Source organism: Mus musculus, chromosome X (assembly GCF_000001635.26).
Source record: "Mus musculus strain C57BL/6J chromosome X, GRCm38.p6 C57BL/6J".
Taxonomy (NCBI): domain Eukaryota; kingdom Metazoa; phylum Chordata; class Mammalia; order Rodentia; family Muridae; genus Mus; species Mus musculus.
In genome coordinates, this window is record NC_000086.7 from 98,880,411 (window position 1) to 98,908,343 (window position 27,933).

The 27,933-nt window shown below is 42.2% G+C and overlaps 1 protein-coding gene and 1 non-coding gene across 7 annotated transcripts in view; one reads left to right on the top strand and one right to left on the bottom strand.

The window, feature by feature from the left end:
- Window positions 1-10,672, bottom strand: part of Ophn1 (oligophrenin 1) — a 336,803-nt gene extending 326,131 nt beyond the window's left edge. For 3 of the 6 annotated variants that reach the window (NM_001313755.1, NM_052976.4, NM_001313756.1), the window contains exons 1-2: window positions 9,971-10,615; window positions 9,672-9,844 (exon numbers count right to left, since the gene is read on the bottom strand). In NM_001313755.1, the coding sequence (NP_001300684.1) occupies window positions 9,672-9,825 (154 nt within the window). In that variant the 5' untranslated portion in view covers window positions 9,826-9,844; window positions 9,971-10,615. Of the gene's footprint in view, window positions 1-9,671; window positions 9,845-9,970 lie in introns of all 6 variants that reach the window. The other 3 variants (NM_001313754.1, XM_011247694.3, XM_011247693.3) reach the window with 3 other exon arrangements.
- Window positions 10,673-27,041: 16,369 nt separating this feature from the next.
- Window positions 27,042-27,182, top strand: LOC115489231. Its single transcript, XR_003953193.1, has one exon. It is a non-coding gene; the product is annotated as a small nucleolar RNA SNORA48 (small nucleolar RNA).
- Window positions 27,183-27,933: the final 751 nt, after the last annotated feature.

Here is a 27,933-nt window from a genome sequence, read left to right on the forward strand (position 1 = left end):
TACTGAAATAAAGTCCTCTTTTAAAGGACAGACAAACTATTGGCACTGCTTGCCTCTAGGGTGAAAAAATGGGGAAGTACAACTCAGAAGGAGGAAAAGGAGGGCATGGCGGCACGTGGTATGGTACCATGGATCTGCAATCTCAACACTTTAGAAACTGAAGCAAGGGAAACAGAAGTCGGAGGCCAGGGATTATAGAGATGGCTCTGTTATTAAAGTGTCAGTCACACAAGCCTGAGGGCCTGATTTTGGCTCTCCGGCACTCGCATCTAAGGGGACAGGGAGAGAAGGACCGCTCAAAGTCATCAGCCAGACAGCTCATCGAAATTGGTGAAGATCAAGTCCAGTGGGAGACCCTATCTCAAAAACTAAGATGGGGGCCAGTGAGACAGCTCAGTGAATAAATAAATGCACGAGCTGCCAGGAGTGACGACCTGAGTTCACACCTCGGGCCCCAACTGGTACAAGGAGAAAATGGAGTCCTGAAATTGTCCTCTGATATTCTCATGTACACTGTGGCCTGCTCATGCTCACACACAGTCACACATACACACCAAATAAATTAAAATACGATATTTTTAAAAATAAGGTCGATATACACACAAACAAGTGCACCATCATACATGTGCACACACATACACACACGCACACAGACGAGCAAAAGACAAAATATTTTGAAAGTTGACAGCCAGCCTGGTCTACATAGTATGTCATTGTCTCTAAATACCAAAAGGAAAAAAAATTACTAATGGCTTGCTCATTACCACAGCTGCTACCAAAGTGCTGAAGCACAGGGCTGTTTGACTTGGGTACTCTTTCTCTTCGTTCCTGCTTCTTTTTGCCAATAGATAATACATTGTCATAGTCAAGTTCCTTTTTCTTACCCCACAAATCTGAACCTCAAAAGATATGACAGACTATATTTCACCCTGAACTTCCTCTTTGTACTCCTTCTCAAAACTGCAACAAGATAAAGAGATGACTAGATATTTAGTGGGTGCTCCAAGAGAGCATAATCTATAGCAGCCTTATTCACCACGATAGCCCTAGTCTCCAGGGCAGTCCTGGCACACAGTAGGTGATTAGTAAATCTTTCTTGAATTAAATTGAATTGCCTTTACAGTGCCCAAGGTCTAGGACTTGATGTAAGCCTCATAAGGACCCTCTGACTAGAAAAAAAAAATCAGCTTGATATTTCCAGGGGACACCCCTGGAAAACTGTGTATCTTTCCAGATCCTCGTGAGCTTTTAGGAAAATTCTGTGGTGCTGATTAGAGGAACAGATGCCAGATTAAACAAGTGGTTTGAGCTATGTTGGAAAATAATTTTCCTTCACCATCCTAAAACCCGACTGGAAAACTTTCCTTAATAGGCGAGCTAAAATCATTAGCACCCTATGGCAGCACTAGTCCCCCGACCCTGATAACATCATCTCTTATAAATTATCCCATTTTGCCACCCTAGTTCCCACAGTACCTCAGTCTGCTCTGCAATGTAAGTCTTCCAAAGGCTTCCAAGGAACGTGGTAATATAGCTGCATTAAATCCCACTCAGTGCGGCTTCCCAGCTACTAAAAGCAGTCCCACATCACACAGAAGTAAACTGATCAATTTACTCTGGGGGTCTAAAACATCTCCGTATGCTCAATGGCACTGAGCATAATGGCAGGTGAACTTCTGGCTAAGGACATATATTATATCACTCTCCCACTGTGCATCAAAACACTACACCCACCTCCACAGAGACTCCCTAATCATGGTTATTCTGGGCAGAACTGAAACAAGTTCACAGTCAAACAGGCCAGTGTGATTCAAGTTATCTATCCATGACAGATGCATTAGCTTTGTTTTATCTATGGCCCTACTCTCCTAGAGTCAAGATGTATTTGCTTGATTTTGACAGAATCACTAAATGCCGAGCAACAGTAATCAGAAAAAAAACAAAACAAAACAAAAACAAACAAACAAAAAAAAATGCTAATCTCACAAGGTACCCTCCTGGTCACTGAGTACACCCCTAACTCTATAAATGAGAAAATTCATACTCAAAAGTCAAAGATTTGCTCAAGATCACACAGAGAGCTATCTAGTAGCAGGCTTGGAAGCAGCCTATTTTGCAATGGAAGCAATACATAGATAGGCACCAAAGCCGCTAAATCATAAACTGAAAAGATGCCTAAAGGTGACCTTGGTATAAACATGTAAAATGCGTGTCTGTAAATGTATATGGAAAAAACAGTAACTAACTCTCAAAACAAAATAAAAACATAGACTGTGAAAACAAAATTTTCTTTTAAAATATTAAGGCTACAATATTAAATTACATAAATGATACTACAATCACTTTACAGACTTTGTGTACATTTTTTATACAGAATGCATCCGTGATGGTCAGTGTTAACTGTCAACTTGACAGACTCTAGAATCCCTGGGAAATGGGCTTCTGGCATGCCAGTGATGAGTTATCTTGATTCCGTTAACTGATTCAGAAAGATTCCTCTTAATTGTAGGCAGAAGTATCCGTGGGCAGGGGATCCAGGGCTGTGAAGCTGGAGACAAGGAACTGAACAGCAGCAAGCCTTCATCGCTCTGTTTCTGACTATGAATGCAATGTGACCTGCTGCTTCAATGTCCCGATGCCTTGACTTCCCCAACATGATGGATTATGCCAGAGCTAGAAAGAACTCGTCCTCCCTTAAGCTAATTTGGTCACCATATTTTATCACAGCAATATTAGAGGATTAACACAGCATCTTTGAATTCGTCTCTTGAAACAAGGTCTCATGTAACCTAGGGGGGCTTCAAATTATGCATAGTCAAGGATGCCTTTGAGTTCTTTATATGCCTGCCTCCACCTCACTAGAACTGAGATTACATCTTTGTATCACCACCCCAGACTAGATTCATTCATTTATGTATGTTTTTCTATGACAGGGACTCATGGATCACAAGCTGGCCTCAAACTCACTATGTAGCTGAGGATGACCTTGAATTCCTGACCCTCCTGCCACCAACTTCTGAGTGCCGGGATGACAGGTATAAGCAACCATATCCAGCTATTTCAGATCCTTTAAAACATTGCTTTCATTAATCCAAAGCAACATATGTGTGACGGTTATGTGTGTTTTCTGGCATCTGTTTTATACATATATGGTACTATTCTTAGTTTTGAAACACTAAATTTTGTTTTATTTTTGTTTACTGTCATGTACACTAAAATTTTTGTGAAAAGTGATGTACATATGAATTGCATAATTAGTCTAATCATTCTTTCTGAAATTGTTAAACTACAGCACATAATGGAGTTTTAGAAGTTGAATCGACATAGCTATAGAGCTATATAGAAGCCCTACTCCTTTTCCCATTTTTATTGACACAAAACCGAATCATACCCAAGTATCTGGGTACTTTGTCTAGGATCTTTTGTTGCCATTATACTGTAATCCTCCTTCTGCTAAATCAGTTTCTAGTCCTTGAAAAACTTTCTCCCTGAAGAAGGTCCTGCTCCATTTCCCTAGCATATAAGAGGCCAAGATTTTCTGGCTAATAAATCTAGACTACAATCCATTCAATCCAGCCTACAAAGAACATTTGATCGACATAGCTGGAGACATAGCTTAGTGGCAGAGCAATTCTCTAGCATGTGTGAGGTCCTAGGTTCAATTTGTAACACTGGACAAAAGAGAAAGAAAAGCATTTCTTTTAGTTAAAGGCAGTGTATGTGGGTGTTAGGGCACATACCTATAATCCTAGAATTTAGGAACATTGCTACAAGTTCAAGGCCAGCATGGGTTATATAGCATGACTCTGTCACACCAAAATAGAAAAAAAAAATAAAAACACCAGAAAAATGAACATTTAAAAATAATTAGCTAAGGGTGTAATAGGGTCTTTTGAAGGTGGAGAAACTATTAGATTTCCCCCTAGATGCTGCAGCCCTATTAACCCACTTCTAGCCACTTCGTCCTTCTTTCTTCTCTCCTTTGAGCTGGGGATCCTTGAATCCACAGCAGACATAATTTATTGCATACCAAATAAAATTTACTAGTAAATGTGAGATGTGACATTGCAGCCTACCAATAATTCCATTTGCTCCATTGCCAGCAATTGTCCACTTAATTGAAATGGCTTCACCAACGGTCTGCAAACTGCAGCTGGTAAAAACAAACCCCGTTTACTATTTTTATATGTCACCCTCCCACGGCAGCACTAAAAATTGTTTTCATATTTCTAGGGAAGTTCTCTTTTGATACATTGTTTTAGGCACAGGATCTCCAGGTTACAGCCCAGGATGCCCTACAATCCACCGTGTCCCAGGTTTGCATTTTCCTGCCTGTACCTCCTGAGTGCCAGGTTAAAAGCACATGCCACCACTACCTAGATTTGTAATACCTGAGAACACTCTAAGGAATAAAGTACCATGACATGTGAAAAGGGGTTGAAAAAAATCACAGTTCAATGTTAATGAGGTTTCCTAAAATGTTTAATTCACTGACCCTTGCTCTATGGCTGCTTTTACAGAACAGCGGAGTAGTGAGTGAATGCATGGCCTTGAAACCTAAACTGTGCATAATATGATACTTTACAAGCAAGGTTTATTGATTCTGAGCTATATATAAGAAGTACAGACAGGGGTGGTGATGCAGGCCTATTATTCCAGCACTCAGGAGGCTGAGGTGGTAGAATTTGGAGCCTAAACCCTGCCTGAGCTACACAGATCATCTCTAAAATTGGATGTGCTTGTTCACGCCTTTATGCCCAGCACTCAGGAAACCGAAGCAGAAAGACTGTAAAGTTTGAAGTCAGCTTAGGCTACCTAGCATGTTCTGGGCAAGCCTGGGCTACAGAACAAGATCCTGTCTTAGAGAGAGAGAGAGAGAGAGAGAGAGAGAGAGAGAGAGAGAGAGAGAGAGAGGAAGGAAGACAAAGAAAGCAAAGCATGTTAATGTCACAAATCCAGTGGAGTTTGGTGGCAAGCCCTGTAATCACGACCCTTGAGACACTTACGAAGAAAGATAATGAAGTCAAGGCCAGCCTGGGATACATAGTGGATTCAACATAAACCTGAGTTGAATTACATACTGAGACCCTGTCTAAAAATAAAAAGTCACAAACCCCTGTGTGAGCGTGCTAACATCTTACTCTTGATAATCTCTCAGTGAATCTTCCTATAAGAAAGCTAAAAACAAAACAAAACAAAAACAAAAACAAACAAACAAAATAACTATGCTCCCACCTAGCAAAAACTTTCTTTTGACATAGGCTGTCCATAAAGTATACCATCTAAAAAGAGTTTTTAATTAAGGAGTCACTGGTATACAAGAAGAGCTTAGTAAGTCAAAGTGCTGCTAGTTCTGGCAAGCTCCAAATTTATTTCCTCCTTTGCTTCCTCTGTCTTCCCCCAAGAAACGAGCTCTCTTGCTAGTTACATCCAGTCAGGTACACCACCCACCTCTAAAGCTCTGAACTTTAATACCTTATGAAGCACTAATCTCTCCTACTAGTCCACATCTCCCCTACTAGTCTTGGAACTTCTTAAGGTCAATATCCATCCGTGACTCACTCTGTATACTCATCAGCCATGTGAACAAAGATCAGAACATAGTATATGCACAGGTATTCACTGAACTAATGGCATGTGATCCATGAGCTATATACAGTCTACATTAAGTGTCTTGGGTTTCTGGGGGCTATAAGCAATGAGTCATATCATTTACACTGAACAATGTCTAGAGCAAATACTTAGTAACATCAAAAGACTAAAACTCTTAACATGAAAAACACAAAAATAAAAAAAAAAAGGAACAGGCGTGAGGAAATAGAGTAGAAGGAAGGCTTGCCCAGCATGCATAAGGAACCTGTATTCTACACTCAGCACACTCAGCACATATGCATGCACATATTCCAACACACACACACACACACACACACACACACACACACACACACACACTCGCACAAAGAGAGAGATACAGAGAGAAGGAGAGGATGCCAGTAAAGGCCCATGGAAAAACAAGCAAAACTGTTGTAATCTGTCACAGTTATGGGGCTTTATTCTCTATCAGTTTAAGTTATCATTGTCATATGCTCAAAAATTATAAATACATCATATTTGGTGGGTATCAAGCACCTCTGTGCACTGACTTAAATGAACCTAATTATTTGTCCTTAGTTTGCTTTCTGATGCTGTAATAAAAACATTGGCCAGAGCAACTTGAGGAAGAAAGACTTTATTTCTGCCTGCAACTCCAAGGACACAATTCACCACCTAGGGCAGGAACTCAAGACAGAAACCTGGGCAGGCACTGAAGCAAAGGATAATGAAGGCTGCTTTTTTTTTTCTCCACCAGTACCAACCACCCAGAAGTGGCACTTAGGCTGGGGCCTCCTATATATCAACCAAGAAAATATTACCATAGACCTCCTACACACAGTCTGATGGAGGCAATCCCTCAATTGGTTTTCCCTCTTCCCACACAATTCTTGCTGTGTCAAATTGACAAAAAGAAGAAAAGAAAAGAAAAGAAAAGAAAAGAAAAGAAAAGAAAAGAAAAGAAAAGAAAAGAGAAAAGAGGGAAGGGAAGGGAAGGGAAGGGAAGGGAAGGGAAGGGAAGGGAAGGGAAGGGAAGGGAAGGGAAGGGAAGGGAAGGGAAGGGAAGGGAAGGGAAAAACAAGGAACCAGCACAGTGTTCAAACAGGACCACATTTCATGCACTAATGGACACACATGTTTATTGCTTTAAGCCTTATCCAGAGCTCTATGCAAAAGCACAGTGGGACAAAGTATTGGCATCAAGTTTCACCTGGGTTAACAACTTCAAGAGAAATTACTGAGTGTTGCAGCTCAGTGTGCCATGTCTCAGATTTTGCAGGAATGCTAGCCATTTGATTTGACACCCAAATTCATTGTCAATCATTGCCCTGCCTTTTATTGCCAGGTTCCAGAGCCTAAGATGGATCCATGAGCATGAATACAAATCTTATTGCTAAAGTGTGCCCAGGTGAGTGAACTTTTCCAGCCAGGCAACAAGGAAAAAGGCTGTTTCCAACTACTTATACTTATGTATCTCTTTTCAACAACATACTTTTTTAGGCATTTCCATTTTACAAAATTCTTTTAGAATTAATTCTCTTGAGCTTCACAATGACCCTGTAAGGTATAATTACCACCATTAATATAGCAATTTTTTAAATTCCAGTACTGTGGATGGAATATAGGGCCTTACATGGGCCTAGCCCACATGCCGAGCCCACCACCAATTTCATATTGTACAAATCTATTATTGTATATTACCATAAAAACTATCAGTATTTACCAAATTGGGACAGTTTAACATTTCTCTCTCAAAGATATTTTTTTCTTAATTTTTGAATTACATTTCATGATTGAAATTGTTTGTGCCAGATCTCAAAATGGGAAAGCCATAACTGGAATCCAGGTCTTTAAATCCAATCCCAGTGTGATGATTTCTTCTTTCCTTCACTCAGGAGGAGCACACCTGTGTTTTGTACCCACCCACCTGCCCTGAAAAAAGTCACAGTGGAAAGAAGCAGAATGTGAGGGACAAATATTACTGTGGTAAAATTAGTAGGAAGCATTCCATCTCTGCATCTAGCTACTCAAGTGTTTAGAACCTGTGTAGCTTAAAGAAAAGCAATGAGGCAAGGGTTAGTCATGGGGCTTTCAATACCTCTCCATCCTATTATGAGATACATTGGCCCTGAAATAAAAAAATCACCGCAAATTTCAAAGAATCCCCTATCCTAAGAGCTGTCAGACTTGCAGCCCATGTTCAAAGGTTTGAGCCTGATTGCTAAGTCTTTCGACTTGTAGTCTCAGAAAACAGAGAAAGAAGACAATCCATTACTTGCCTCTTAATTTACAAAACCTTTGCTCTACCAGCATGCTTGTAAAAGATCACTTGGGAAGTGAAAGCAGAAAGAGCAGCAGTTCAAGGCTAGCCCAATCTTCACATTAAGACCCTGTCTCCAAAAAAAAAAAAAAAAACAAGACCTGTATGTATAGCTAGCATATGCAAAGACCTGAATTAAGTTCCCATCACTTGGGGAGGGGTGCATGCATTTTGCCTTTCCCAAAACTGTTTTTTTGAACTGAATGTTTTCTTATACAATTTAATCACCTGGATATGCCTTAGCTGGCCATTTTAAGCATAATTTCGCCTTGCCATCCATATCACAGAAGCACCTCCTAGCGAAATAGCACACCTGTAATGAGCTCTCACTGCTGGCGAATACTATGAGCAGTTTGCAGTTACAAGGGATCACAACCCAAACAGTTGCCCCTTTCCGTTCACAGATTCCTCAAGTTTCTATTTCTGTGGCACAACCTCCAGATCCTCAACCTCTCAATGAACCCTATTAAGAGGAGACACACCCAAAAACCTAGCCTACAAGTCTGCGAGGATTAGCATTTTAAATAGCCCATCTTCGAGGTGTTAGTGGACATGTACTCTTGACCAGGTGGCAAGACAAGAAAGCATTAAATGATCCAACTCAGTTGAAGAACTCGAAGGAACTTGAACAGTTTATGGATTCTGACCAAAAGTGGCCAGATGACAGTGAATTAGACAACCATGAACTAGAGCTGTCCGGCGAGGAGTACTGGCTCGAAACACCAACGCTTCTAAGTCTCCCTCCACTCTTGCTTGGCTGTAGCAGCCTAGCACAAGGGACCACTCAACCTAGACTTGGGATGAGGTGAGGGTAAATCCACTCAAAACAAAGTTCAAAACAGACAGAGACTCCTTCGCACTGTGACTTTACCTTTCACAATTATCTTTCATTTCAGCCAAGGAGAGAACACTTAATTAATCCTCGCTCTACTTAATCGTTACCCTCCATTCTTTTGCATATATATTTTGGCACAGAGGGTTGGCTTGCTTATTCTCTTTCTCATTGGGGATGTTCACTATTCTTTTTCTTTGAGCCTCCTGACAACTAGCAGAAATAAAAAGGAAGCTCTGACCACGGAAAAAGCAAAGCTAGGTAAAGTCCTTTCCTGGCTGCAACTCCACACCCTAGGTCCTGCATTTTAGACCCAGGGGATCTGGGCCCCCTGGACCATGAACTAACTAGACAGGTCTTTGTTCCACGCTGAGACAGAATTCAGTAGTAGGTAAAGCCAATCAACGATCATTAGAAAATGATTGGGGAAGGGTACATTTTTACTGCCCCACACTTTTCTTCAATAACCGGAGCCTAGGACAAACATCATTATACTGGAGCTAAAGCCTTACATTCCCAATTCTTTAGGGGGTGGTGGGGTAGTTCCTTGGTAAGCATGGAAGTCAGCTTGCATTGCACTGCAATGTTGCCCGTGTCCGACAGGTTGGGCAGGCTGTCTCAATAAGAATCTACTAAGAAAGAGTGAATCCAAAGCTAGAGGGTCTCTGTCTCAGCTGCAGATTAAGTCTTACAAGGTCAGAGCCACCAAAGGGAAAGGCCCCAGAGTTCTACTTGTCTTCACCACTTTCCACTTCTACAGACCCCTCTGTCAAATGTTCAGAAACCCATCAGACCCAGAGATCTGGGTTGAAAGTCACTGCAGATCTTCCTAGCCACCCCCCCTCCCCCCGCCTGCCGTGGTATGGAAAGGTTTAAAGGCCAGAACCACCTACTCAGACAAACAGCTCATGGAAGCCTTCCACTTACTTCTCATAGCGCTGATAAGCGCGCTGCCGTCTTTGATCACGTCTTTGATGAATTTATTGGTCCTCTCCAGCTCCTCTTCATAATACTTGAGCCTCTGGCGGAAATCGGGGCTGTCGAGGTAGCAGTCGCTGAACTCCAGCGGGGGATGCCCCATGATTAGGATAGCGGAGGGGCTAGGGATTAGAGACAAAGAGCGAGAGCATCAGTGGCATAATCGGCAGAATAGACCCAGTCAGTGGCTTGTGTTCAGGAGCCACTTCTAGCGACTCTTAGCCTCACTCCCTTTGGAAGGCAGGTACCTGTTCCAATGAAACTCTTGGGAGCGCCCGCTGGTGTGTAGCTGGAGCGCGTAGTCCGGTGGTGGCTGCGGGTGACCAGGAGTGCTTACCAACGTCTTCTGACGCCGGCAGGGTGCAGCCTAGGGAGCAGCACGCCCCCTGGTCATCGTCTCCCCAAAGCACAACGCTGTGTCCCGGGCGTCCCAGGGTAGAGGCGGGGAGAGCACGGGCGCGGGGGCCGCCTCTTTGCGCTCCCAAGCCAGCCTAAGGCTTCCTTCCCCGGCTCCCCAAGAGAGGCAGACTGTGCCTCCCCTCCCCCTTCTTAAAGCCAATGCCACCTTTTCACGCTGGCCGAGCCCTAACCCCAAGACCGAACGAGAGCACAGGATCCCTTTGGATGTCTTCCTCGGGTCTTCAGGGCTCGTCGCCCACAACTCGGAAGCTGCAGAGACCGCCTACTGGTTCCCGGGAGCCATCGTGATGTGGGGTTTGGCACTTAGAGAGTTAAGCCCGGCGGCAAGGAAACGTTGCTTTCCTCCAACAACACAGCAGCAGGCAGCGGGAAGAGGAGGGCGACAACGCTACGCACAATAGCTGTGGTAGCCCGGCGCTTCCCTACGGAAACTGGGGAGCAGTCAGCGCCCTAGGACTCCATCTGGAAAGCGTGGCGGCCTGGGATATGTAGTCTTTCCGTTCTCTCGTCCCATGACTCCACCCTGCGGTCTCCCACCAACCCTCCAGGGTGGCCGCTCTCCTAGTTCTACTTCCCTAAGCCGGCCCCAGGCACAACAATCCTAGAGAGGCAGGTGTACCGCCCAGGCCCCCGAGGATGCGTGCAAAGTTTCCATAAATGTAGCAAAACCCAAAAGGATGGATAATGGGAGGCTGTCTCTCACGAGTGCTCGGTTGGATAGTCCTCTTTTTTTTCTTTCCTCTTTCACCCTTCCTCTGACCCACCAACTCTTTTCCTCCTTTTTCTGTGTCTCCTAGTACAAGACACTAATTTTCACGGGGTTTGGTGCCTACTGTAGCATCTCTTCTAGGCCCAGAAACCTCTGGTGAAGAAACAGAGGGTGGATTTGAACATGTTCCTGAGTAGGGAGGGCCTCACAGAGTGGTTTCTGTGACCCAAATCAATGGTCAGGCTAATAACTACAGCATGTGATTTGCTGTCTGTTAATGGAGAACCTAAAATGAAGTTACTATAAATTGTCTTTCTGTTTATCCAAAAGGCCTTTTGTTCATTGTCTATTGTAGGAGAACCTGGACTGCTTATAAAGACAGCTCTCAAATTAAGAGTGGCTGCAGTTAGGCAAACTATATTTGCAGCAGTGTTTACATTAAATTATATCAGTAAAAGCAAGAAGAAAAAATGGGAAATACAGTAATAATAGCTAAGCTACCTGTGTTGATGTCTGGTTGCTTCTGTAACTGATTGATTACCTCCAACTGGGTGGCTTTTTTTTTTTTTTTTTTTTTTGGTTTTCTCAGACAGGGTTTCTCTGTGTAGCCCTGGCTGTCCTGGAACTCACTCGGTAGTGTCCAGGCTGGCCTCAAACTCAGAAATCCGCCTGCCTCTGCCTCCTAAGTGTTGGGATTAAAGGCATGTGCCAACACTGCCTGGCCAAAATTGCTGTGTTTGTAATTTTTTTTTTTTTTTTTGAGACAGGGTTTCTCTGTATAGTCCTGGCTGTCCTGGAACTCACTTTGTTGACCAGACTGGCCTCAAACTTAGAAATCCACCTGCCTCTGCCTCCCAAGTGCTGGAGTTAAAGGCATGCGCCACCACTGCCCGGCCAAAATTGCTGTGTTTTTACTTTTTTTTTTTTTTTTTTTGAGACAGGGTTTCTCTGTATAGCCTAGCTGTCCTGGAACTCACTTTGTAGACCAGACTGGCCTCAAACTTAGAAATCCACCTGCCTCTGCCTCCCAAGTGCTGGGATTAAAGGCGTGCACCACCACCGCCCTGCTCTGGGTGGCTTAAATTAACACAAATGTATTATTTTAAATTGTGGGAGTGAACACTGGAAATGAACACCACTAAGCTAAAGTCAAGATGTCAGAATGTCTATGTTCTTCTGGACTCCAAGTAAAAATCCATTTCCTTGCTTTCTGTAGCTTCTAAAAGCTGCCCTCAAAGCTTTTGTCAATCTTTGAAGTCAACAATGGTTTACCAGGTCTTTTCTCATGCCACTTTAATGTTACCCTGACTCTTTTGCCTTCCCTGCTCCTTTTCTGGACTCTTAGAATTACATTAGATTCATAGGATAAGCCAGGATAATCATTTTATCACATGATTCTTAATTTAACCACATCTACATAGTCCTTGTCATTTAAGACAATATAGTCACAGGTTCTAGGGATTTAAATATCCTGAAGGGCCATTTGTTTACCTTCCAATAAATTGATATAAATCATATAAACCATCATACATGTGTCTGGACGTGATAGTGCACCCCTTTAATCCAAGAATTCAAGAGACAGAAGCAGGCTGATCTTTGAGTTTAAGGTCAGACTGCTCTACATATCTAGTCCAGCCAGGGGATACAAGAAATTAAACAGCAATGACAATGACACACCTCACAAGTCTTCAAAACAGCCTCATAGGGTTGGGATCCTTATACCCATTTAAGGTTGGAGAAATTAGGTTAAAGAGAAGTTGATTTGCCCCAGAACACACAGCTAATTAAGTGACAATTCTAGAATTACCTTGTCTGGCCGTTTTTCTAGAAATGATGTTCACAATCACTAACATAAAGCAGAATGAGGAATCCAGGGAGGGATAGCATTTGAAATGTAAATGAAGAAAATATCTAATAAAAAATTTAAAAAATGAATGTTACAGTGGAGAGGAAGAAAGAAAGAAAGAAGGAAAGAAAGAAAGAAAGAAAGAAAGAAAGAAAGAAAGAAAGAAAGAAAGAAAGAAAGAAAGGAAGGAAGGAAGGAAGGAAGGAAGGAAGGAAATGAAGGAAGGAAGGAAATGAAGGAAGGAAGAAAATGAAGGAAGGGTCAAATCCCAGAGAAGTAGGTCTGCGAGAGCAAAGGGTGGTGGGGAGACCACAGGAAGGAATCATGGGATCTACAAAATTTAAGACCACATCCCCCAGGCTGCCACACTTTCCAACTGAAGTCCTAGAGCACTGAATGCTCCCTAGTTTTTCTGTTTCTTTGTTTTGCAGCGCAAGAGTCAAAGCTAGAATCTTGCTAATGCAAGGCAAGAGTTCTATGAACTGATCCACATCCCCAGCCCCATTGCCTACTTTTATTATTTCAAAGGTTAACAAATGCTGGGGATGTAACTTTGTAGATCACACACCTCAAATGACCAGGAGTTTGGTTTATTAGGTGGGGGTTTTTTTTGCTGGATTTTTAAAGAGATTGAATGTCACTATATAGCCCAGATGGCCTCAAACTCATGATAGCTTTTCTGCCTCTGTGTCCACAGTGCTGTGATTATAGCTATGTGCCACTAAGCTAAGTTTGATCTCCAGTATTGCAAAGCAAAGATATAAATTAAAAAGGTTATCTTTTCTGAGAAAATACCCAAAGTAGACTTTAAATTCACTGTGGGTACATTCAAAGCAAAACGAAATATAACTTCTCACATAATGCTGAAAATTTTTACATTGTTCTACCATTTGATTTTAATTTGACACTGTATATTACATATTTCTCAAAGAATTTTGTCCACCCATAATATATTTTTATACTTAAAAGTCTGCAATTGATTACCATGTTGAATTTCTTCCCAACAAAAATATTGCCAAAAATAGAAATTAAATTATTTCCTTGTGATAGCTATAAGGCTCCTATATATGTCTCTTGATTTGAGTTATAATTGCTATTATGCATATACATTTCTTATATATATGTATATATACATATATATAATCATCACTACTACTACTACTACTACTACTACTACTATACTGCTACTACACAAAATGATTGGACATGAAACTTCGATAAGAAAGATAGAGAAAGTGTAAGCTAAAGGACCTTGAGTTAAACAAGATTCCTTTAAAAAGGGAAGCAAAACAAAGATTTCTCAGGATCCATATTCTTAACCTCAATATTTAAAATCCTGGTTAGTCTGTTTAAGCCTAAGACTTATGCACAAAACCCTCAGTTTGATTCCCAGCACCACACAAAAAATCTTCTAAGGGCTTAAAGGGACTTGTCAGTATTAAGAACACATATTACTCTTGCAGAAGACCAGACTTTGGTTCACAGTATCCACAAAGGACAATTCACAACTGTCTGAAATGCTAATGCTAGGGGGATCTGAAGCTTCTGGCCTCCTTGGGCACCTGGACTCACATGCAAACACACACACACACACACACACACACACACACACACACAGAGAGAGAGAGAGAGAGAGAGAGAGAGAGAGAGAGAGAGAATAGCTAGTATACAAACATTCCTTAATATGAGTAATATCTAAGTACTCTTCCATGCTTCTTGTTCTGATAAATAGCACTAAAGGTAGAAAGTCATCAGATTAGTCATAATGATAGTCTTAGGAGACATTCTTAAAGATTAAACACACACACACACAGTGACACTTGTTCATTGTCAATATAAGACAATAAAAGCCATTCATTATTATTCAGAAAAAAATTGCATTTTGACACAAAAAAAAATCTAGTCTCAGAGTATATCACTGATAGAGGCTTGCCTGGCATGCTCAAAGCTATGGGTTCAATTCCCAGCAGAATTGGTGACCTCCACTATCCTTGTTTGTGCTGGTTTAATATGGTCTCTCAACTTCCTGGATGTTCCTAGACTGTGAAGTCACTGTCCCCTCTGGGGTTAAAGAACCAGAACCTGAAACCCTGGAGTTATTCAAAGTAGCAAACCACTCTAATGTGGAGTTGCAGGATGTCATCAAGGCTTCATGCCCTTCGACCTGGTTTATCCAGCTGGGGCCTTGATGTTTATCAGTTTGTGTGTCCATCTGTGTGTCCGTCATTTATGCTGGAATCGGAACCCAACCATTTGACTTAATGAAGCCGTCATCTAGGTCAGGATCAGTCTCTTGCCATTGCATAATAGTTTGACAACTTGAAAGAAACAGAAACAAGGAAACCAGATGTTGAGCTTGCTCTAGTGGCATATGAACACAAGCACACGCCTTTTTTTGTTGTTATTATTGTTATTGTTGAATTTTTATTCTATTTTCTTTCTTTTTATTGAAAGCAGATTTTTTTTTCATACAATATATTCTGAACATGGATTCCAGTCCCTCATCTCCTCCCACTTCCCCATCCACCCTACTCCATGCCCTTTTTCTCTCTCTTTAGAAAATTAACAGGGGCTGGTGAGATGGCTCAGTGGGTAAGAGCACCTGACTGCTCTTCCGAAGGTCCAGAGTTCAAATCCCAGCAACCACATGGTGGCTCACAACCATCTGTAACAAGATCTGACGCCCTCTTCTGGTGTGTCTGAAGACAGCTACAGTGTACTTACATGTAATAAATAAATAAATCTTTAAAAAAAAAAAAAAGAAAATTAACAGGCAGATAGAAAAAAAAAACAGAATAGAAAAAAACAAGGAAAGCACATAAACATGCAAACACCAAGAGAGAGAGAAGAGAGAGGCAGGGAGAGAGAGAGGGCGAGAAAGAGAGAGAGAACAGAGAGAGAGACAGAGACAGAGAACAGAGAGAGACAGAGAAAGAGGGAGGGGAATATAAATAATATAAATGAGAGAGGAAACTACATTCTGGATGTAATACATGAGAGAAGAAAAAAGAAAGAATGCAAAGTAAGAAGCCATAATAAACAAGCAAAAGAACAGTAAAGTTTTAAAAAGGAAAAAAAAAAGCCCAGGCAAACCATTATGAGATAAATATCTCCCAAAAATAACATTGTGTTCCTTTCTTTTTTTTTTTTTTTTTGAGTTGCCCATCTATTACTTGGCATGGGACTTGCCCGTAAGTATGGATTATATGAAACTCTGTTGGAGAAAACTAATCTTTTCTTTGCTAGTGGTAATGAATTAAAGATAGTGTATGGGTTATGAAGAAGAACCGGGGCTTGTGTCCACCTCTCAGAGCTGGGACCCCAACTGGCAGGCACACACACACACACACACACACACACACACACACACCAGTGCTAGCCTTTGTGAGTTTATATAGGTGTCAGTCCTGCTGGATCTAGGAGGCCTTGTTTCCTTGATGTCCTCCATCCCCACTAGCTCTTACATTCTTCTGCCTTCTCTTCTGCAACATGCCCTGAGACCTGAAGGGAGAGGTTTGATGGAGACATCCCACTTAGGATTGGATGTTCTGAGGTCTCTTACTCTGCACATTGTCCAGTTGTAGGTTATTTTTTTTTCGTATTTTTCATATTTTTCCCATTTACTGCAAGTGAAAATTTTTCTGATGATGGCTAAACAAGACACTGATTATGGGTATAGCAGAATGTCATTAGGAGTCAATATATTGAGACATTGCTTTAGCAGAACAATAGTATTTGGTTTTTGCCTAGGTCCATGATCTATCCAATTTTGGGTTCCTGGCTAACAGAGCAGTATCAAACATGGATTCCATCTCATGGACTGGGCCTTAAATCCAACCAGATAGTGATTGGTTACTCATACAACTTTTGTGCCAGTATTGTACCAGCAGATCATGTAAGCAGGGTCACCATTGTAGATTAAAGGGTTTCTAGCTGATGTGTTTACCTTTCTCTTCTGGTAATTTGATAATTCCATTTAGATTTATTCCATATATATGTTATCACATATATGTCAAATGTATATATTCTTCGTGTGTACATATTAAGAACTTTCTACAGTAGTAGGTTTCTATATGACCCCCCCCCAGATGACCCTTAGTATTAGCTGTCTCTCCCCATATTCCTTGTCCTACCTCCCTCTTTCCTCCCCCTCTCCATTTAACCCTCCTGTTTCAGCTTCCTCCAACTCCACATCCATCTCTTTGTAACTCTCTATTCTATTTCCCCTTCCTAAGTAAAGCCTCCCCTATCCTCCTAGTCCTTACTCGACACCTAACCTTTATGGTTACATGGATTGCCTATCAAAGGACAGAACTACTTCTCATCTCAGCACTCACTCAACACATTGAAGCAGGAGGATCACAAACTCCAGGCCGGCTGAATCTACCTAGATCATTTCTTTAAAACACACACAAGCAACAAAGCCAGCCCCCCTCAGTTGTTATGGGGCTTTAGGAAACATCACCTTTGCTAAGAAAGCCAAACCATGTTAACTTCCTATGTCAGCTTCTGCTTCATTTCTCCATCTGGGACCATGGTTACTTTCATTAAAATATTTCTTTAAAATGCTTGTTGATTGTTTACTCTTCTCTGTATATAAAAAGTTCATTTTTATTTTTAAAAAATTGCATGGGACACTGGAATAAAAGATAATTTTCCAAATTACATTTTTTTCTGCTTCAGTAATAATATTAAGTATGGTTTAAAAGAATGTGTCCTGGACATATAAAATAATATTTTCTAGTCTCTATGTTTCAAGAATCTAAAGGTCTGTGTCCTGGAATATTCAAGCCTTCCTTCACAAGCTAGCAAAGTAGCTAAGACTGCCATGTGGTCTGCATTGAGTTTATATGTAACAAAACTAATGGGAAAACTTAGGTGATGAGAAAAAAAAAGGCTGATAAGGACTAGTGCCTTGTGATCTCATTTTCTTCGTGCAACAGTTTTATGAAGAAGGTCCTGGTGTCCTTTTCATTTTACTCACAAGCACCTGAAATGCAGGAGGTAAATTGGTCCGCTCAAATTACTAGAGACTAACCCAGGCTTGAAGAATCCGAAGCCATTTTTTTTTCTTTTCTTGCCATTGTAATTCAGACTAACAAACACATAAGCATCTAATCTCCAACCCCTCGCGTTTGGGATGGGCACACATGGAACTTCAATATGGAAAAAAAAAGCAGTTTTTGCTCACTTGCTGGTAACTATAGCAAATGATTCAAACTTATCCAAGGTGGAAGACTAACAAGGCTGAAGAGCTGGATGACAGACTGGCTCCTATGACCACATGTTCAACTCTAGAATTTCCAGAACGAACAGAGCAGGCCATAAAACACTGGGCCTAACTGTTTGCTGCCTCACCACACTGGAGCCTAGCCTTAGTTCCAGCCTGGCCTAAAGCCTTTACTACCATTGGCTCCGTTCCCAGTCCAGTCTTGGCGCTTGCCTGGTCCCTGCCCTGACTTGAGTTGGCCTAGTTTCTTTCCTCAGCTAAAGCCAAGACTTAAAAAGTTTTAGGAGCCTAGATCCAGCAAGATTTCCAAGGAAGGAACAATTCTCTTCCAAAGTTTGTGCACATGCAAGTCCCAACTTATTCCCTTACCCATATTCCCTTCAGTGTTTTTTTTAATCTTTGTTTGTTTGTTTGTTTGTTTATTATATGTAAGTACACTGTAGCTGTCTTCAGACACACCAGAAGAGCGTGTCAGATCTCATTACAGATGGTTGTGAGGCACCATGTGGTTGCTGGGATTTGAACTCAGGACCTTCGGAAGAGCAGTCAGTGCTCTTAACTGCTGGAGCATCTCTCCTGCCCCCTTTCAGTGTTTCTTGGTGAAAAAAAAATAGCTTTAACATGTGCCTATTTTATGAGGAGGATGAGGCAGGAGGCTTACTTAAGCCCAGGAGTTCAAGACCAGCCTGGGCAGTATGGTAAGACCCTGTGTTTATAAACCCATGCTAATACTAATACACAGTCACCAAAACTTTGGGAGGGAGGTGTGGGTTGGAGTGTGTGTGTGTGTGTGTGTGTGTGTGTGTGTGTGTTGCTTTATTCTTTGTAATTTGGGGACTAAAACCCAGCCCTTGCACATGCCAGGTAAGCACTCTGTCACTGAACTACACACCCTGGAACACATATATCACATGATCACAGACACACACACGCACACGTATGTGGAGGTCAGAGGGTGACTTTGTGAAGTTGCTTCCTTCTGTGCATCTTTACGTGGGTTCCAGATGATAAGCATGTACAACAAGCACTTTTACCCATCAATTTTTTTCTTTTTTTCAATTACTTTATTTTTTACACTCCATATTTTATTCCCCTGCTTCTGATCCACCCTCCCCCGACTGTTCCACATCCCATACCTCCTCCCCATGCCCCTGTCTCCACGTAGATATCCTCACCCCCCACCCCACCTGACCTCTAACCTCCCTGGGGCCTCCAGTCACTTGAGTGTTAGGGGCATCATCTCTGAATGAACACAGACCTGGAAGTCCTCTGCTGTATATGTGTTGGGGGCCTCATATCTGCTGGTGTATGCTGTCTGTTTGGTGGTCCACTCTTTGAGTGATCTCGGGGGTCCAGGTTAATTGAGACTGCTGGTCCTCCTACAGGACCACCCTTCTCCTCAGCTTCTTTCAGCTTTCCCTACTTCAACAACAAGGGTCAGCTGCTTCTCTCCATTGGTCTAAATGTCTGCATCTGACTCTTTCAGCTGCTTGTTGGGTCTTTCGGAGGGCAGTCATGATAGATCCCTTTTTGTGAGCTCTCCATAGTTTCAGTAATAGTGTCAGGCCCTGGGATTTCCTCTTGAGCTGGATTCCACTTTGGGCCTGTCTCTGGACCTTCTTTTCCTCAGGCTTCTCTCCATTTCTATCCCTATAAAAATAACACCCTTCACAATAGTCACAAATAATATAAAATATCTTGGGGTAACTCTAACCAAATAAGTGAAAGACCTATATGACAATAACTTCAATTCGAAGAAGATCTCAGAAAATGGAGAGATCTCCCATGCTCATGGATTGACAGAATTAACATAGTAAAAATGGCCATCCTACCAAAAGCAATCTATAGATTCAATGCAATCCCCATCAAAATCCCAACACAATTCTTCAAACACATGGAAAGAGCAATTCTCAAATTCATCTGGAAAGGCAAAAAAAAAAAAAAAAAGAATAGCAAAAACAATTCTTAACAATAAAAGAATGGCTGGGGAAATCACCATCCCTGACCTCAAGCTTTACAACAGAGCAATAGTGATAAAAACTGCATGGTATTGATACAGAGACAGACACATTGATCAATGGAATAGAATTGAAAACCCAGAAATAAACTACACACTTACAGTCACTTGATCTTTGACAAAGACGCCAAAAATATACAACAGAAAAAAGAAAGCATCTTCAATAAATGGTACCAGTCTAAATGGCTGCCTGTATGTAGAAGAATGAAAATAGACCCATATTTGTCACCTTGTACAAAGCTCAAGTCCACGTAGATCAAGGACCTCAACATAAAACCCTATACACTGAATATAATACAAGAGAAAGTGGGAAAGAGCCTTGAACTCATTGGCACAGGGGGAAATTTCCTAAACAGAACTCCAATGGCTCATGCTCTAAGATTAAGAATTGATAAATGGGACCTCATGAAACTGGAAAGCTTCTGTAAGGCAAAGGACATAGTCGATAAAGACAAATCGGCAACCTACAAACTACATCCAATAGAATGCAAAGTAAGAAGCCATAATAAACAAGCAAAAGAACAGTTGTTATGGGGCTTTATATATCCAAAATATATAAAGAACTCAAGATGTTAGTCACCAAAAAAACAAACAACCCAATGAAAAATGGGGTATAGAACTAATCTGAGAATTCACAACTGAGGAATCTTGAATGGCTGAGAAGCACCTAAAGTCCTTAGTGATCAGAGAAATGCAAGCCAAAACAACCCTGAGATTCCACCTTATACCAGTCAGAATGGCTAAGATCAAAACCTCAGGTGACAACACATGTTGGAGAGGATGTGGAAGAAGAGGAACACTCCTCCACTGCTGGTGGAAGTACAAACTGGTACAACCACTCTGGAAATCAATCTGGAGTTTCCTCAGAAAATTGGAGGTAGATCTACCTGAAGACCCAGCTATACCACTCTTTGGGAATAAACTCAAAAGATGCCCCACCATGCTACAGGGGCACATGTTCCACTATGTTCATAGCAGCCTTATTTGTAATATACAATGGAAAAAAGAAAGCATCTTCAATAAATGGAGCTGGTCTAACTGGCTGTCTGTCCACATGGATCAAGGACCTCAACATAAAACCCTATACACTGAAGCTGGAAACAACCTAGATGTTCCACGACAGAAGAATGGATACAGAAAATGTGGTTCATTTACACAATGGAATACTACTCAGCTATTAAGAATGAGGATGTTATGAGTCTTGCAGGCAAATGGATAGAACTTGAAAATATCATCCTAAGTGAGGTTAACTCAGACCCAAAAGGACATGCATGGTATGTACTCACTAATAAGTGGATATTAGCCAAAAAAGTACAGAATACCCAAGATACAGTCCACAGAACTCAAAAAGGCCCTCCAAGTTTTAAAATTTTTTGGATTTCTCGTTTTTCAGTACACTCTCACTTTAGCACAGCCATGTCAAAACTACTTATTGAGGGCTGGAGAGATGACTCAACAGTTAAGAGCACTGACTGTTCGTCCAGAGGTCCTGAGTTCAATTCCCAGAAACCACATGGTGGCTCACAACCATCTGTAATAGGATCTGATGCCCTCTTCTGGTGTGAAGACAGCTACAGTGTACTCACAAATAAAATTAATTTTTTAAAACAAAACCTACTTATTGGTAGACACCTGAGTATTTTCTGTGTTCGATTTGTTTCCCAGTTAGCAACAGTTTAGAGGGAGGGGAGGCTGCACTGTTTCTAAGAAGTTTTATGGGTATAATAAAGGCACCGTTATATTACTTTTGACATTTTTTTAAACTTTTCAACCTTGAAGTCCAATGTGCTACTCCACTTCATTCTATTTCAGAAAGTAGAGTCAGATGTAATAGTACACATCCATAACTCCACTAGTAGAAAGGTCGCGACAGGAGGAGAAGATGGAGAAGCAGACGAGTGGAGCGGAGACTTACCTGTTGAATGACTACAGCCTTTGCAACAGTTCCCCGAGGCTCCTTCTGAATAAGCACAAACTATGTTCTAATGTTCTGCTAATGGTCCTTGTTACTTCATTTTGCATTTGGTGTTTGCTGGGATGCACACTCTAATGTTCTTTGAGATATGGGTTTGGGCCTGAAAATAATGAAGACTAATTAAATGGGAGGCTACTGGCCAGTGGCTGGAGCATACAATTCTAGCTATGCCAGAGCAGGAAGCAGGAGGGTCACAAGATACAGGCCAGTCTGGGCAATTTATGGAAAAAAGAGACAGACAGAAAGGGAGGGAAGAGGAAATGGGGAGGGAAGGAAGGGGAGGAGAGAGGAGAGGAGAGGAGAGGAGAGGAGAGGAGAGGAGAGGAGAGGAGAGGGGAGGGGAGGGGAGGGGAGGGGAGGGGAGGGGAGGGGAGGGGAGGGGAGGGGAGGGGAGGGGAGGGGAGGGGAGGGGAGAGGGGAGGGGAGGGGAGGAGAGAGGGGAGGGGAGGGGAGGGGAGGGGAGGGGAGAGGAGAGGAGAGGAGAGGAGAGGAGAGGAGAGGAGAGGAGAGGAGAGGAGAGGAGAGGAGAGGAGAGGAGACACACCAATGTGGGGACAAGGGATAGAGAAACCAATGTGTGGACAGGGGATAAAGAAACCAATGGGGAAAGACTCAGAAAATCTGAATTTTTATTTAATTTACTTTTTTCCCCTTGCATTACTAGGAATAGAAAGAACCCATAACTTCATGCATCCCAAGCAAGCACTCTACCACTGAGCTACATCCCCAGCCCCAAACCACTACATACTAGTTTCATCTTTTATCTGATTTAAGGCTAATAATGAAATGAATTGTAATTTAATAACTAGCATTTACACTAAGCTGTATACGAGGCCATTTTCATTCCTGTCATAGAACCACTAGAAAGATAACATCAGAAAAGTCACTGAACTGTTTTCCAACAGCTTTCTAACTCTAATTCGCTTCCTTTTACAATAAAAAAAGACAAATGCTCAAAATAATATGTCACTGACTACAAACTAAAGTGCAGTCATACTCACAGTAAAATCCCAAGATATGAAATTTAAAAGCATGTTGGTGCCAACCCACACCCCAGCCATTCAGGAGGCCAAGGTAGGAGGATCCCAAGTCCGGGAGCAGACTGAGTAGCTTATTGCCACCATATCTCAGGAGCCATGAGGGTAGGAATGCATCTCAGTGGCAGAGAGAGCTTGATCTTCAGAACCAGAATTTTTAAATGAATTAAAAAGCTGGGTATACGAAGAGTACACATGGAGGGACCCTTGGCTCCAGCCACATATGTAGCAGAGGATAGCCTTATCTGACATCAATGGGAGGAGAGGCCCTTGGTTCTCTGAAGGGTCTAGTGTGGTGAGATGGGAGTGGGTGAGTGGCTGGGTCGGGGAGCACCCTCTTAGAGGCAAAGGGAAGGGGGATGGGATGGGGTTTGCGGAGGGGAAACTGGGAAAGGGGAAAACGCTTGAAATGTAAATAAATAAAATGTCCAACAAAAACTAAGTTGGGTATAATAGCTGCTGAGTGAAATCCTAGCTCTTAGAAGGCTAAGGCAGGATAAATGCAGACAGTATGAGGCATTGTGGGATACATATTGAGTTCAAGATAGTCCTGAGCTACTAAAAGAGACCCTGTTTCAAAAGAACCCTCGTAATGTACAATTCTAAGGCAGTGTTAACAGGTCTTTCTCAAAAATTTACAAGCAAGTTTTAAGCCAGAAATTTTATAAATTTTATAAATTTTATAAGATGACGTTGTGAAGTCAGTAGAAACACAGCGTACAGGTGGTGGACACATAACACGTACACAGTGTAAACATACCACGTAGGCAGTGAACACGCACAATTATGCAGTGGACAAACACCACATTGTAAGTGCACACACAACATATAATGAAGAACACACAATACACAGGCAGTGGACACACACCACACAGGTGCTGGATTGTCTAAAGAAAAGAAAGGCAAAGGGCATCCACCCATCGCTCAGTGGCAGGGTGGCTGGAAGAGCTCGAAAGCACCACAAAGCTGGAAAACGAACACCAAGGTGCCCTGGCAAAGGCTCAATATATGCGTGTCATGCTTGCCCTATCCCATTATGGTACCAACACTAACCACAGGAAGGAAGCTAGCTTCACTCAGCCTTGCTAAGAATGGTGAATGAATCTGCATTTCAACCATCAGAGAGAGCTCGATTAGACCACCAAATTGTGCTGCTTATTTTTAGGTTTCTTTGGGTGGATTTTGAGCCGCAGAGGAAGGTTGCCAGACATTTTGAGATTGGCTTGATCTACATCATGAGCTCCAGGCTGCCCTCTGCTCTGTATAGAGACCCTGTCTCAAAACAAATTGAACTTCAAGTTAGTAATGTTAATTACTACAAGGAAACCAGATCCCAACATTAGCATTTGCTGTGTCTGAGTCATCTGCCTGGTCCCTGCAACTACAATGATCCATTTATATCATCCTCCAGATGAGGAAACTGGAACTCAGAAAGGTGAACTAGCATATCTAAAGTGCACTTAGAATCCACCCCAATCACTCTGAGCAAGAACATCCTCTTTTTCCACCCCCAGTGGATACCCAAGGCTTTACAGATTCGAAGCAAGTATCCTCTGATGTTTACCACCAACTAGTTTGATTTTCATTTTGAGAAGACTCGAGCAAAGTTGCTTTGACTAACCTTGAACTCACCCTCTAGTCCAGGCAGACCTTGGATTCGCAATTCTCCTACTTCAGCTTCCTGAGTGGCTGAGATTACAGGCCTCAACCCGCAGGTTCAGCAAAAATTTCATCCTGACTTTTGTACTGAAATGTCATTTTATACCATTGGAAAAGCGTTAAGAACTTTTTGTTGTTGTTGTTGTTTCTAGATAGGGTCTAACTATGTAGCTCTGGCTGTCTTGGAACTCACTCTGTAGACCAAGTTGGCCTTGAACTCACAGAGGTTTGCATGCCTCTGCCTCCCAAGTACTGTAACTAAAATGATGTATAATGTATATCTGGCTTTTAAGAAAATCTTGAAAGCTGTTGTCCACAGGAAAACTCCAGTCTCTCATAGCCTGTGGAATAATACAATAGTGTGAATATCTCCATGTCCTGCTATCTCTACTTTATGCCCCCTTTCCCACCTGGGTACCATAGAACCATCCAGTCTGTGTACTGTATTCGGGTACCAGCCTGGTAGGAACTTTGTTCACTTATTTCATTTGTTCATTGTTTGGGGATTTTAGAAGGCAAGGTCTTGCTACCTAGCCCAGGCTGACCTCAAATTTGGGGCAAACTTCTTCACTCAGCCTTCCAAGTTCTGGTATTACAGGTATGTTCTACTGTGTCCATATGTGCACTGTGCACTGTGTTTGTTTTTGTTTGGTGTGTGTGGTGAGGGGTGAGGAGTATACACGTATGTGCATGACTGTGGAGGTCAAAGGTCAACCTCAAATGCCATTTCTTAGGCACTATTTACTTTAAAAAAAAAAAAAAACAGCATTTCTCAATGGCCAGGGTTCATTGCTTAGGCTAGACTGGCAAGTCACCTTTCTCTAATAACAGGCCTTTCTTTCCCTTTCCAGACCTGGGGTGACAAGCATACCCCACCACTCCTAGCATTTTGACACAGGTTCTGGCATTTACAGATTCAGCCATCTCTCTAGCCTGTTTATTATTGTTGTTGTTGCTGTTGTTATTTGGTTTGGGGAGTTTTTTTGTTGGATTTTTGTTTTGTTTTGTTTTGTTTCTTTGTAATTGTTGTTGTTGCTGCTGCTATGGGTAATCTCAACTATGTAGCTCAGGCTGGCCATGAACTAATTCATAGCCACCCTGCTGCCTGGGCCTTCTGAGTGCTGGGATCACAAGTGTGAACAAGTCTTCCCCCCTTCTCCCTCTCCTTCCTCTTTTCCCTTTCCCTTCCCCAACCTTGTGTGTGTGTGTGTGTGTGTGTGTGTGTGTGTGTGTGTAGAAGACAAAATAGCGTATAATGATATTAAAAATTCTACACAGCCTGGACTGCAGGCTGGAGAGACAGCTCAGCTGGTGAAATACTTGCTACATAAAAAGGAAGATCAGAGTTTGAGTCCCCAGTGCCCATGTAAAGGCTGAGTGTGCTGCCATACTCTTGGAATCCCACCACTGGGGCGAGAGCTAGTGAAAACTGGCAGATCCCACTTGCTTACTACCCAGCCAGTTTAGTTAGGTTCAGTGAAAGACCTTGTCTCAAAAATAAATAAATAAATAAATAAATAAATAAATAAATAAATAAGAGGTGAGGAGGGGGCTGGAGAGATGGCTCAGCGGGTAAGAGCACTGGCTGCTTTTCCAGAGGTCCTGAGTTTAATTCCCAGCAACCACATAGTGACTCACAAGCACCTCTAATGGGATCCAATCCCCATTTCTGGTGTTCATAAAGACAGAGCACCCATGCACATAAAAGACACAAATAAATACAGCCTTTAAAAAAGTAAGGCAGGAGAAGAAATTTAATTGGACATTCTGATGTTAAGTTCAGGCCTCCACACACAGCTGGCACACACAATGAGGACACCTACACAGATTTGTATGTACATACAAAAATCCCACTGAGCCCAAAGATGTGGGGAGAGTTGATTGACCAAGAATTCTCTGAAGAAGCATTAGACTATTTAGTGAGGAACCATGTTTGAAATAGCACATCATTTGCTATTATATCATTGACATGGAGTCATGAAGACTCTCTTTTTGAGTCTCAGTCTTCAGGCTTTCCACTTTCCTGCCTCCGACTCAGGAGTATTTAGATTTCTGTGATACAGTGAGTAGAAATGTTGAAGGTAAAAGTTACCAAATTGTGCACTTCTATTTTAATAAGTTAAAATCTCTGGGAATTGGCAGCTTAGCTCAGTGGTATTCACATATCACCAGCTCTGTACATATTTGAAAAAAATTGATACAACTGAAAACTTGTAATTTTCCTCTAACCAATATGGTACTGAAACATATTGGTTTATATAACAACTTTTTTTGAGATATACTTTATACAACATAGAGTTTACCCTATTAAATGTACACATCATTAAGTTTTAGTATTTTCACAATATTTAATTCACACAATTGATCAACTATCACCACAATAAATTTTAGAGCAATTTATCACTTAAAATAACTGTGCCCCCTCCTGACTTGGCACTGGACAAAGAGACACCTTGTTGGTGGTGTTCTTTTATCAGTCAGGGACAGAGCAGATGGCAGTCCTTTGTTCATCCTAAACTGATGCCTGACTTGGTGGCCAAAGCTGTTTTATGCCTAGGTACGCCTTTAATCCCAGCACTCGGGAGGCAGAGGCAGGCGGATTTCTGAGTTCGAGGCCAGCCTGGTCTACAAAGTGAGCTCCAGGACAGCCAGGGCTATACAGAGAAACCCTGTCTCGAAAAACCAAAATAAATAAATAAATAAATAAATAAATAAATAAGTAAATAAATAATCAATTCAAATGGAATCAAATCCAGGCAGCATAGAGAGGGACGAGGAAGACAGACCTGTGTTCTTCCATGCCACACGGTGTGGGCTGAAAAAGACACCCACAGATCTGATCTCAGTCCAATGCCACAGGAGGACCCAGCATTGCATGACCAGCCTGCAGCAGGAGTCACCACGTTATACAAGTATGTGGTGGACAGGTGGGAGAGAAAGAGAAGCGGAGCAGCTTGAGCGTTATGAAGAGAGATGAAACTGGACACTCAAGAGTGGAGAGGAGCAGCCTGTTCTGAGTGGCCAGCCCTGCCACCTGGGTAGAGTCCCAGTCTAAGCTGCCACTGAAGGCCATGTCTGAGTCTGTGGCTACTCAGAGGCTGGGCTTCCTGTGGATGTTTGTGGCTCATATTACTACCAGAGAGCGTGAGGATGTCCCTGGCCAGGGTAGTTGCCAGGGCCCACAGGGATGTCCAAGGGCTGTGCAGAACTGGACCTGCCCCTCACTGGATGCAGTAGCTCAGGAGAGCTGGTCCCACCTTCCCCACCTCTCACTGGCTACAGGCTGCAGTGCTTGGGAGAGTGGGCCCTGTGCCTTGC